We start from the raw sequence: 13,046 nt of genomic DNA on the forward strand, positions 1-13,046 counted from the left end.
CATTTAGTTCATTAGTTTTCTGGATGAATCATCTGCGGTCTCAGCTCTTACAAAAAGGTTTTATTTAAGAAGTCACTCAATCATAAAGATGAACTGTGGGATGTAAAACCAAGCTATATAGTGCAGAGTGGTCCATTATTATTATTCAATATTATTATGAAGAAATTATGTTATGTTTCATTTCATTCACAATTAGATGGCCTTCCTTGTTACAGTATATAAAGAAAATTTTTTTCAATATCGAAAGCAAAGTAATTATTTGAGCACAATGATTAAGATTGAGCACATCACCCAAAAATTAAATTTTTAAGATTATATATATTTATATATGTGTGTGTGTGTGTGTGTGTGTGTATGTATATATATATATATATATATATATATATATATATATATATATATATATATATATATATATATATATATATATAATAGTGTTTAATTCCATCCAAAATAAAAGTTTTTGTTTATAGAATATATGTGTGTGTACACTGCATATTCATTATGTATATATATATATATATATATATATATATATATATATATATATATATATATATATATATATATATATATATATACTTTTCCATTGCTACTTTCCCGTGCATAAACCTTGGTCTAGTTTCATATAATTTATATTTATATATTTATATATATATATATATATATATTGCAATGGAAAAGTATTATGAAAATATGTTTAACATTTGTCTTTAAAAGCGTGCTGTAAGAATTAGTAAAAAGTAAGCAAGACCTGCCAAAGCAACAAATAGATATGAAAGTATATGTACCAAATCTTGACAAGCATATGGAGAAGCATCTTGTAAGGCCAAATGTTACAAAAAATGCAGAAAATCTTACCACCAGATTGCTTTTTTGTGATGGCAGTACAGGGGTGCCACATGTTCAAATGTCATTCTTTTGTTCTGATGACAAAGTCTAATTCAGGGGTGAAGTACATAGGCCATGTAATTATTCCTGAGGGTGTGCTGTCAGACTACTAAGTGTAACTAAAAACCATTGAAGATGAACTGGCTGCAGGAAAGCGGTGCAGTGGCTGTGGACTGCAGAACTTGACAAAGCAGTGTGAAAAGGCACTTACAGAGGCGCCTTTGCTGTAATACTTTGACCCCTCTCAGATTATTCTTCAGGCTAATGTGTCAAAATTGTTTACTGCAATAAGGACGGGTAGTGTGATATGCATCCAGGGCACTTACAGCTGCGAGTTATAATGTTTGCTGAATATAAAATTCCATCAGTATGTGTTTTTGAGGTTGTGTAGTGATGCAGTCATATTACAGGCCATTAGAGACTTTCTTTACAAAGCCACTGGGACAGACACCTGCTCAGCTGTAAAGAATACTGCTGCAGCTGTGGTATTACGACATCAGTTGTACTTCACACTGTATCAAGGGTTATATAATTTACACCTATGTATATGAATACATATGGATATGCATGTACATGACATCCGTGTCCAAAAAAGCATTCCAAATACAAAAACAAACAGTACTTATTTGCATATGCTAGATACATATATTAACATATGAAATTGTTCCAATTTCTATTTCTGATGTTTTTACTTCATCTAAAACCCTATTTATTTTATGGAAAATGTATGTATGTGCATATACTGCATTGGCGTATGGGTTAACAGTATTTAGTCTGGTATATCTGCTATTAATTGATACCCATGTTGTTTAGATATCTGTGCCATATCAGCCATATAAAAATTCTTATTAATTAGCTTCCAGTTTAAAAACCTACATTTCTACATTTAAACTTGGGTTATTTCCAGCGATTAAGGAAAGCACTTTACGGCAAGCAAAATACATTCAGCTCAAACCAAATATGTACTCAGCCTTCACTTCTCCTGGACATTAAAGTTAGATAGAGCTGAAAGTCAACATTATACAGACTTTGTTGCCATCTAGTGGTTCGAGAAAGAAAGCATTCTAACTGCATAAACAAAGCATTTAGGCCAAGATCTGTGTAATACTACATTTTTAAATAAATAATAATAATAATTAAAACACACACACACTTTGATTAACACTTATTTTATAGATTGTATGGATCGAACCACAGCAGTGTATGTAATGTCTACTCCATCATTTGCATAATTTGAAAGATTTTATTTATTCGGTATTTAAAATATAAATACCACCATCACAATGTGATTTTTCATTTTTAGGAACTATCCCTTTAATTTTTTTTTATTATCTTCTTGCTGCGATTAGGAATTTGAGTTCTAATGTACACTAAATGGAATGTTTTTAAAAAATCTGAAATTGCACAGAAGTTTGTTCTTTTATTTATCTAGCACACCTGATGTCCAGTCCATGTTTCAAGGATTATATATCAGCAAAAAAAAGGGGGTTGACACACCTTGTTATTATGGTTTAATTAGAACTGTACATTTACCAAATTGATGACAGCCTTGAAGGCACTAATCTTCCCTGATGTGCTAGAAAAAGATAGAAAAGCCCTGATAACAGATAACAGACTGTAAAAAAATAGCAATGCTATCATTTACTATTTATTATGCAATGGTATCCATCCCATGTCTAGCTGCCAAACTTCAGAATCAGAATAAGCTGTTTATAGCTGCAGTTGCGGGATTTGATCTAGTGCTGGATAAAAATAATAGAGAAAACAATATATTTTTCTCTTACCTGTATGGTGAATTCTGATAAGGTTATATCAGCCAAAAATGCACTAAGTTTGGAATAAGTCTATCTTTTTTTTTTTTTTTTATATACGCCTCTTATGCACACCAAAGCAATTATTATAAAATTATAATAATAGTAATAATATTATGAAATATTACTATTATTAAAATAACCGTTAATGTAAAATATATATATAACTGTAATATATTTTAAAATGGCAAATCTAAATTTTCAGCATCATACCCCAATCTTTAGTGCCACATGATCTTTCAGAAATCATTCTAATATGTTGATTTGATGCTCAAGAAACACTTATTCAATGTTAAAAACAGTTTGTTGCTGTATAATATGTGATTCTGGACCACAAAACCAGTCATAAGTAACACAGGTATATTTGTAGTAATAGCCAACAATACATAATTGTATGAGTCCAAATTATTGATTTTTCTTTTATGCCAAAAATAATTAGGATATAAAGTAAAGATCATGTTCCATGAATATATTTAATATATTTCCTACAGTAAATATATTAAAACGTAACTCTTGACTAGTAATATGCATTGATAAGAACTTCATTTGGACAACTTTTGCACCCTCAGATTCCAGATTTTCATATTTTTGTTCAAATAAATGCAGCCTTGGTGAACATAAGAGACTTCTTTAAAAAAAAAAAGTACTTATTCCAAATGTTTGATGGTAGTCTATAAAATGCAATAGCAGTAAAGCCTTTACCATACCCAGTGGTTAGCTGCACATTTTGCATGTAATAAGGAGATAATGTTATCAACACAATGACCATCATCAAGTAAGGCATGGGTGCAAACAGTTAGGTATCAGGTTGCTCTCCAATGATGTCCGGAGGGTCCCTAGTAGTTCCGCAGGAGCCAGGTAGGTGCAGAAACGCCTAACTGGCTGAAATAAGCCCACCACCAGGGCTTCTCAGTCCTCTCCTCCCCATCCTCTCCCCGCACCCTCGGGCTGGACTGCTCAAACTGATTAAATGGGTCAAAACGGTCATAGTTGTCCAGCTCAGGGATGTTAAAGTAGTCAAGAGAGGGTTCTCGTAGGACCTTCTTTAGCACAAAGTCCACCCGGCCCACCTGTACGTTCCTTGGCAGATGAATGCGCTTAGATACTTTAGAGTAGCCGGAGGCAGCAGCAGTCACAATGTGGACACCTGGGTTCAACAGTCTCCAGTAATCACCATCCACAGCTATAGAGAGAGACAGAGGCTGAAGCAACACTCATTTACATCTGCATTACTCATTTCAGGTCTCCAGGTTTGTAAAAGTGTGATATGGCTCTCTTATTAATAGTTACCGGTAGTGATGTCATGTCGCATCCCTCTAACAGATATCGTAGCTCCTTTTATGCCATTCCCATGTTCATCCTTCACAATGCCCCTTATACCTCTGTGGACCTGCATGTAATTTTACAACTCAGAGTGATGAAGGTAACTATTCAAAATGCTTTAAATTAGTTGAGGAATGTAATAATTATACACAGTATAAATATGGAAATATAAGGTAGGTTTCAAGCATAATAACATTTAACCAAGACAAGTCACCCAGTGAAAGTACAGTAAAAATGTAACTAATAGATTTCATCATATCTCCCTAGTTAACTGATTACATAAGGAATGCAAACATATTTTTATATATTAAAAGTTTTCCTAAAAGATATGTTAATCCAATTAAATAAATATGCACTAATATGCAAAAATAAAAATATTGGATCAAAGCTAGGTTTCAAATTATTGTTGCTTTTTTGACATATTAGAGTCAAGGTTTTTAAAGATTTTGGATATCCCTTTGTATCACTCCATAAATCAGAAAATACTGTCAGCACCCAGGGTAAAAATAAATTGTCAGCATGTTTTTAGGCATAAAATGTTGGATAAAATCAAGTGAATAATACATCAACAAATGCCACTTTAAAAAAAACTATATAGACAATATAGATATGAAATAAACTGGAACTGTTACTAAAATAGAGATTCCTTGCTAAATGCGAGGGGGAAAACATTTTAAGATTGTATTTTGACTGTATTGCAAACACTAAAAGTGTATTTAAATTTTTTTGCCCCCACTGAATCAACATATTTTGAAAGCCAAAATCACAAAATTGAACAAAAAAAAACAATGTTTCTGCCTATAGTGTCTCATCTAAAGTTAAATAATGAAATAGCACAGAACACATGCAAATCATTAACTTCTGCTCTTCATTTGGGCTTTAATTATGCTTAAAAGAGTCAGAGTACTTGTGTAGCTCAGTAAAAATAAATGAGAAGAAATAAATAACAAACATAAAAGTCCAGCCTGTTGCATTTTGTTTAACTCCCCATAGAACCCAATAGAAACATGAACTCACAAACTCCATAAAGCTGAGCAGCGCCTCCTTATTCCTGAGCCACTCAGGATAGAGCTCCTCTTCAGAGGGGAATTTATCACAGCCCAACTCCACAGTGATCTCATAACAGTTACTGTGCAGGTAGTTAAAGTCTGACATACCTGATACAACATATATGGGGAAAAGATGTGAGTGACATGTATGGACAGCACAACAACAAAAGATGTCATAATAGTAATAGGGTTTTTAGGAATGTGTCTCAAACTGGATGGCCAAATGGAAAATATACATGACATAAACGGCTTGCTCAAATTTTTATTTAGGCTATATATATGACTCAAATGCGGCATGATCAACATGGTCTTCTTTCTTTAACAAAACTGTTTACCTCCAGCAAAGCTATACCACTGTGCTCCATTTGTTATCCCTCCTTTATTGGCAAATGAGGCTCCACATCTCTCTGTGTCATTGTTGGACATAGTGGCATGGGCATCTGCATATGTCCTAGCCAACTGCCTAAAAATCTACACACACCACATGACTCAAAAAAGGAAGTAAGTGCAATATAATTAAGTGAAGGTGGAGGAACATTCGTTTACTCACTTGTTCATCTGGTGTGGGGGAGAACATCCTTTCTTCCTGAGGGTGTCTAGAGAAGTCAAAAGGGTATGAGATGACCAGTTCTCCACCATGAAGACTGGCAGATATAACGAAAGGATAGGATCTTATCCACTTCATTACAGCATAGGTCTCTGGTGCAACCACCTGGAAAAATGTGTGTGAGTTATGAACAAAATAAATACACTTAATTATATATAATAAATGTACAAAAGGTTTCGAAAAGTTGCCCAAAATTTCAGCCTATGTTTCTCTATGCTTTCCTCTAAATCATATCCAATTCGATTTTTCATTCCAGAGTAACATGGGTTTTCCAAATTTCCAAAGGTAATTCAGATATTCACACAGAACATGAATCAGGTGTAATTTTTGTTGTACAGCTGTATGTTTGATAGAAATGGCTGTGCATTCCTGCTTTGTACCTTATTTAACCAGTAGGACTCAGGGACTGGGATGTGGTGGCTACGGAAATGTCTGAAGCGACGGCGATTGTAGAAGATGGAGGTGAGGTCAGGGAAGTTGCGGTTCAGATCGAGATTCTGTGCGTTGGCCCGACCGCTTGTCCACCCGTTGTACTCATGACCCTAAATGTAACAAATCTCATCAGTCAAAGGCCATAGACAAATTTTAACAGGGATTCAAAAAGAGTCACTAAATGTTTAAAGGTATAGCTCACCCAAGCATGAAAATTCTGTCATCGTTTACTCACCCCATGTCATTCCAAACGTGTATGGCTCTTCAGAGCAATGCGAAGGAAGATATTTTTAAAGAATGTTGGCAAGCAAGCAGTTTTAGTTCCCATTGACTTCCATCATATGGGCAAAACCACCATGAAAGTCAAAGGGAAAAATGAAGAAAGTGTAAGTAAATGATGACAGAACTTTTAGTTTTGAGGACATAAAAAATTACTCTTTTTTTTTTTTTTTTTTTATTTTTTAAGTCACATGTAAAACATTTGCTACACATCAAGTTTATCACATTGGATGGATCAGAAAGTCAAAATGATGTCAGACATTAAGAAAGAACGTCAAAAAGAAGGCTAAGTGTTAAAAGACTACAGATTGTAAATGAAAATAAATAAATACAAAAAAAGACAGAAAACATCAGAACCAGGCAAAGTTATGTCTGTTAGTGGTAAATGAATGGACCAACACGGTTTTATCCTCTTATTTAAGAATCAATTGATTTTCATCTAATCTAATCTAAAATTATTTGGTGGAATTATTTACATATTTTATAAATAAACAAACATTTGTTACAAATTATACAAAATGTGAAATATTACTCAAAATGTATTGATTTCCCACACAACCCATTATATTCTTCAACGTCACCCGTGGTGATCAGTATATGATTTAGAGGATTGAGATGAATCTAATATTAGTTTTGCAAGATAATGTTACTGCTGTGTTATATGACAAGGAAAATACGGACAATTGTCTATTAGAGTGGTTAGTAAAGGCCTCCCTCTACCAGTTGTCTTTTTCAGTTCATAGCTGTATCACACGACCAATTGTACCTTTTTATGCTTGTTTTGTTATGGTTTTTATATCATTTGCCTGACATGGACTTCCTCCGAGGTCTGACCTGTTCTGGAAGACACTCTCTGGTGCAGGGAGCTTGGTGTGGTCAGTCGGCCGACAAACAGACAGGCAGACAGACTCAGACAACAAAATATTTACTTCCTGGTTGATGTTTTCGGGGTCGTTCCTATCGGCTACCTCAGAAGCGGCAATCTCATAGCCGTCAGGATTCATGGAGGGTAGGATATGGATGCGTGTGGTGTTGATGATGGTCTGAATCCGCTCATTGCCCAGCAGATACTCAGAACACAGATACTGAGCCAGGTAAATCAGCAGCTGCCGGCCGAGAACCTCGTTTCCATGCATGTTCCCAATTAATTTGATCTCTGGCTCCACTAGAAGCAGCGAAGAGACAAATGCTGAATTATGGCAGAAATAACAAGGATGCTAGTATGACATTACAAATTCAGACCAAGGAGACCGAATAGGTGTTTTTCACAGTTATATACCATTCAAACATTTAGTGTCAGTCTTTTTTTAAAGGGTTTTCTTACCAAGATTGTATATATCTGATCAAAAACAGTAAACATTAATATTGCTGAATATCATTACAGTCTGTTTTCTATGTTAACATATTCCAAAATATAATTTATTCCTATCGTGGCAAAGCTGAATTTTCTATTCAATGTCATGTTATCCTTCGGAAATTATTCTAATATTCTGATTTGCTTCTCAAGAAGCATTTCCTATTATTATGAATGTTGAAAACTGTTGTGATGCTTAATATTTTTGTGTAAGCATTATACAATTTTATTACTTTTCAATTACTTTTCATAAAAAATTCTTACTAACCTCAAACTCTTTCTAAAAAAATTTTTTTTCTCTTACTCACATAGGTCATGTTGTCCAGGATTACTGGAGAATTCAATAGCCAGTAAGTCTTTTCCTTCCACACTGCGCCCAATGCTGTATGTTTGTGAGATGTCAGAGCATTTTGATGCCGTCTTCTTCAGGATGCTGAACATCTGAGAGTTGGTGTGGTAAGTGAACTGAATGATAGTGAAAAAACCACTATCAGATATGTTGGCAAAGGCCACTTCCTGCTTTTCTGAGGGGAGAAAAATACGTGAAAACGTTATAGGTTTTAAGACATTTTAATCCATATCCCTGAATATAATAAAACATCATGAAAGTCAACCTAATTAACATCTTCACAACTTGTTAGGATGATCTGAATTAAGGTGATTTTGATGTTTTTAATTTCATTAAATAAATATGTAATAATTAAGTATTAAATAATACTTTTTAAAGTATAATTTAAGCATTTAAGCCTATTAATTAATGATTTATATTTCCTCTAATTTTTCTTCACAACTCTTACCTCTTAACTCTGACAATGGGTCATAACAGCCCTCCTCTTCGCCAACAAAGAATCGGTCACAGTCCAGAAAGTAAGGCCATGCCATTTGGATGGCCTCAAAGGCATGAATACAGCTCTTTTTCACCATTTCACACGAGCTGCGGCACGGCTTCATTAACTTGTTATCTCGACAACGGGGAGCCAACACTGAGCAGCCCAACAGACGGATGTCTGGAGAACACTCTCCATTCAGCAGGCCGTGGATCACGCTCAAGAGCAGGTACTCTGCACCCATCTCTAAATCCTGCCGTGATCGATGGCCCACGATGTTGGGGAACATGGTGTGGCTGTAGGGCACATCCTGACAGTAACCAAGCACCATCTCCATACACTGTGCTAGGGACAGGAGAGCAAGAAATGCATTTAGAAAGAATGTGGCACAGACAGTGTGGTCTAGCATTATCTCATGCTATCTCAGATCTTTCATTAATTTAGCCTAAGGTCTTTATATCATGTATTGCCCTTTCTACAGTGATGTAGACAAGTCCCATCTTGCAGTGATGTTTGGTATTCAGAGTTCCTTTCTCCCCCATACCTTACAGGCTAGAGCTGTGAAACACTAGTTGCAGTCAAATTTTAGAAAATCAAGCAACAAGATATAACAATTGCATATGTGGTAGACTGTAATCTGGCCCAGTATGCAAAACAGAATGAAAATAAAAACTTACGCCTGTTTTCTGCAGGTGTTCTGCATCTTCCTAAAAAAATTAATAAAAAAATTAATAAATTATTAACAGAGGATGACTTGAAACCGTTTCCAATGCTGGTGTCTGAAGGCTAGATGGCAGTAGAGTACACAGTGGAAAGAAAGCCATCTTTCTGTTCGAATATTGCATGACAGTTTCAAATCATCACACACTTCGTGCATGCATTTGTAAACAAGCAAATCATTTTTCTGACCTCAGCATTTATATTGCCAATCAAAGGTTTGTACACACCCACTTATTCTTTATTAAACCATTTCCATATGTCGGGGTGTTTTCTTTCTTTCTTTTTTTTTTTTTTATCCAAAATTAATATTTCAAACAAATATTTTTGTTTTTAGTAGCCTAAAGCAACGACCCGTTTCTGGACATTCAACTAACTTCATAAGGTGCATCTTAGGATGCTTTCCAAAGACTATTTAAAAGTTTTGGGAAATTTTACATATAAGTAAAGTAAAATAACAGTGATATATGAGTAAAATCATATATTAATAATAGTGTTGCAGCGTGTAGTAGTAGTAGTAATAATAACAACAACAACAACATTTATATTCGTCGGAATTTAAGGCATACAACTTTTAAGCATTTAAACATAAAACAGATTAAAAAAATATATATATATTTAAGATCAGGAGAGACCTATTTAAACGAGCGTTCAATACTTTGACTAAGTAGTGAAGCTATATTGTAAACCTCTGAGCATTAGTTAACTGTATCCTTCTAAAGTTTGTGCAACACTGAATGAAAACGTTACCCATAGCTGCTTCTTCCGGAGAACATCTTGGGACGCTCCAGCATGTCGCCAGTGAGCTTAAAAGTATTAGAACCGTGTGCATTTTGCTGTCCCTGAACTGAATGATGTGGCAGTCGCTGCGACGTACAAAGTTGTGATCATCTTCCGAAAAGTTCCGCTACCCCCATCGCTTAAAGGAGAGCCTGCACGAGCAGCGCTGCCAAATGATCAAATTACAGAAAAAGCTTCTGCGCGGTAGGCGGACGCTCTTCTGCTGTGTCTGGGACGCGCTGTAATTACAGTCCTTCAGGAAAGCCTGACTTCACATTTACCCCTTTGTGGCATATACTTAGATCAAAACCACTGAGGGTTTTTTCATGTGAATTTTTGTCATCTCCAAGAACTCCCAGTGTGAGGTGAATCCACTTGCCCGGTTGGTTTAAAGGCCTGTGTCCAGGGGCGATTCTAAGATTTTCATTTTAGGGGGGCTCAGCCCCCAATAAGGGTATGATTAAAAAAATTATATTTGACTATTAGGGTAGGGTTGTATACTACTAACCTTATTGCAATCCACTATTCCATTGTATTCCCTGTATTTCATATATGGGAGTAGGAGTACTGACTGAGCCATATACAACACTGTAAAAAAAACTAATACAGTTTTTTAGATGTGACCAGTCACTGGAAAATTTTGAATTGGGAATGTAGATTTTTACAATAAAGACTTCCTGATTCAGTATTAGGACATTCATGTTTATCCTTTGATGATACCACAGCTTGTTCTTATGAAATGTACGTGGAAATTGGCAGAAAATTAAAACAACATAAGGGTTCAATGACTGCAATGAATCTTGGGAATACAGTGGTATTGTGTGTGTGTGTGTGTGAGGCTGTCTGTTCTATTCTCACCTGACTGTTGCTCATTTGCAGAACTACTCCCGCACGACAAAAAAAATTTGTATATCCATCTACAATGAAAAATAAATTATTATATTTTATTATTATTATTATTATTAATGTTTAGCTTTTTAGCCTTTATAATCAACAATACGGTTGGTTATACATCAAGTCAGCCCCTGGAAATTTATTTCATTTCAAATCATTTAACTAACCAGCTAATATTCATTAAGAATATAGACAAAACATGTATTAATGTAATTGTCTATTGGCAATATGTTTAATCTGTTCTATATTTATTTCTATTTATTAAAAATAACACCATTATCAATTTGCCACTTCTATAAATCAATTACTTAAAAAAAAAAAAAAAAAAATTCACAGATCCCTTTACTCTTACTCTAATATATGTATCATGATACACTAATGATTCATTACTTAATACAAAATCATATTTAATAATACAAAACAAAATAACTCCACATGATGTTTCTCTCTCTGTGACATTTAGTGCTTTCAGACAATGATGTGTGTCTTTAATCATTTCTGTGAATGGCTGCATAATGTAATGCCGAAATACACAATAATATGTTTTGAATTTTGAAAAGTAAATTAAAATAAATCATGATCGTTTTCTAAAGTATGTTTTCATGGGTGTTAATCGCTTCATTTTTGTTGGAAGAAAAAACAACTGTCACACTGTGATAAAGGCTGAAGGTGAACGCAGCGAAGACGTATTGGTATTGGATGCGAGAACACACACACACACACGCGCACACACACACCTTGTACTCTCTGATGTTCGCTCTGCTCGGCGCCCCTGTGGATTGAAAAACGCGCTGAATCCGTGCAGACTCAGATCAGGGGAGGAGCCGGAACTTGATGCAGCTTGCCATCGTTTCAAATGAGTTTTTAAAGGGGACTGAAGCGATCACTAATTAATTAATCAAATAATTTTTTAGGGGGGCTGGGCATAAGTTTAGGGGGGCTGAAGCCCCCCTAAAAAGGGCCTAGCGACGCCCCTGCCTGTGTCCACCTAATATAAAGCCCCACTCTTCACAGTTTCAGACCAAAATCTATGTAGCAGCCTATATTAGACATGTAGGGATTCACACAATATGCAAAAAGCAGTATAGGTTATTTGAATAATAATCCAATTGTTATTCTGTTATAAAGCTGATAATTGAAACAGAACTGGCTCTTTTAAGTTTAAATTCTAGGACAAGAAGTCAAAAAAAGAAGTCCTTTTTCAGATTTTCTTGTTTGTTGTATTTCGAAGGTCAAAGAACACAGTGGTCAAAGGGCAATAACTACGTATAGTATGTCTGGGAATGTGTTTACTCACCAGCACATTTCTTTATGACTTTATCTTTTTACAAATCCAAACATACTTTGTAAAAACGAACCTAAACTATATGAATGGCTGATTCAACCTGACTGTATCTATTATGACAACTCTGTAAAGAATTTAGCATGGTAATGGATATGACAAAGTTAATGAATTTGGACTTGGGGGAATAGATCTGCTATGCTTCTGCTGTTGGTTATTGCTGTAGTTGTAGATTATTGATACTTCTGCTGCAAGCAAGTACAGGAACTTGCTAATGCCAAGGCACACGGCGATACAGTGCTGTGAGTATTTAAGATATGCTGCTGCTGCACAAATAGCATTACAGGTGGAGCTGGGGAAGGTGGAGGGTTTCAGAGGAACACTGAATGCTTTTTTTAAATTGTTGTCCATGAGAAAAGGAACTTTAAAATCATATAGAGTTAAGTTTTTTGGAAATCTAAAATTGCAGAAAGTTTTCTTTGCTGGGTGCTTAGAGGTAGAGTAAGTGGAAGTGGCCTCCTCAAAAAAAGAAAAAATAATTAAATAAAGTGCGTTCTGGACAGATTGGCCACTTTAATACTAAATCAACCTAGATACATTAATACACAACTAAATGTTATGTGATTAATCAGGTAGAATTAGCTCTTTAAAGTAAGTTCAGGTCATCACATCTTACAATGATAAATAGCTATACAATTCTTACTCTTCTATCATTATTTTATTTCAGAATGTACAATATAATACACATTACAGTACTATGTTATGTAACATACATGTATAACAGATGAGTGTGCAAAAAT

At 34.9% G+C, this 13,046-nt stretch overlaps 1 protein-coding gene across 2 annotated transcripts; it reads right to left on the bottom strand.

The window, feature by feature from the left end:
- Positions 1–3,219: 3,219 nt before the first annotated feature.
- LOC113100260 (carboxypeptidase Z-like) lies at positions 3,220–10,249 on the bottom strand. 2 transcript variants are annotated; one of them, XM_026265039.1, is made up of 11 exons: positions 10,041–10,249; positions 9,251–9,280; positions 8,544–8,918; positions 8,055–8,270; positions 7,361–7,557; positions 6,062–6,223; positions 5,625–5,786; positions 5,410–5,545; positions 5,043–5,182; positions 3,993–4,092; positions 3,220–3,885 (listed from the first exon to the last, which is right to left on the bottom strand). In XM_026265039.1, the coding sequence occupies exons 1-11, from the start codon at positions 10,120–10,122 to the stop codon at positions 3,539–3,541; spliced, it is 1,947 nt and encodes a 648-aa protein (XP_026120824.1). In that variant the 5' UTR covers positions 10,123–10,249; the 3' UTR covers positions 3,220–3,538. The 2 variants fall into 2 exon arrangements, with proteins under 2 accessions (XP_026120824.1, XP_026120823.1); XM_026265038.1 differs by having other exon boundaries at positions 3,227–3,885; positions 7,322–7,557; positions 10,041–10,247.
- Between the last annotated feature and the right edge of the window lie 2,797 nt (positions 10,250–13,046).

This window comes from Carassius auratus, unplaced genomic scaffold (assembly GCF_003368295.1).
Source record: "Carassius auratus strain Wakin unplaced genomic scaffold, ASM336829v1 scaf_tig00217211, whole genome shotgun sequence".
Classification (NCBI taxonomy): domain Eukaryota; kingdom Metazoa; phylum Chordata; class Actinopteri; order Cypriniformes; family Cyprinidae; genus Carassius; species Carassius auratus.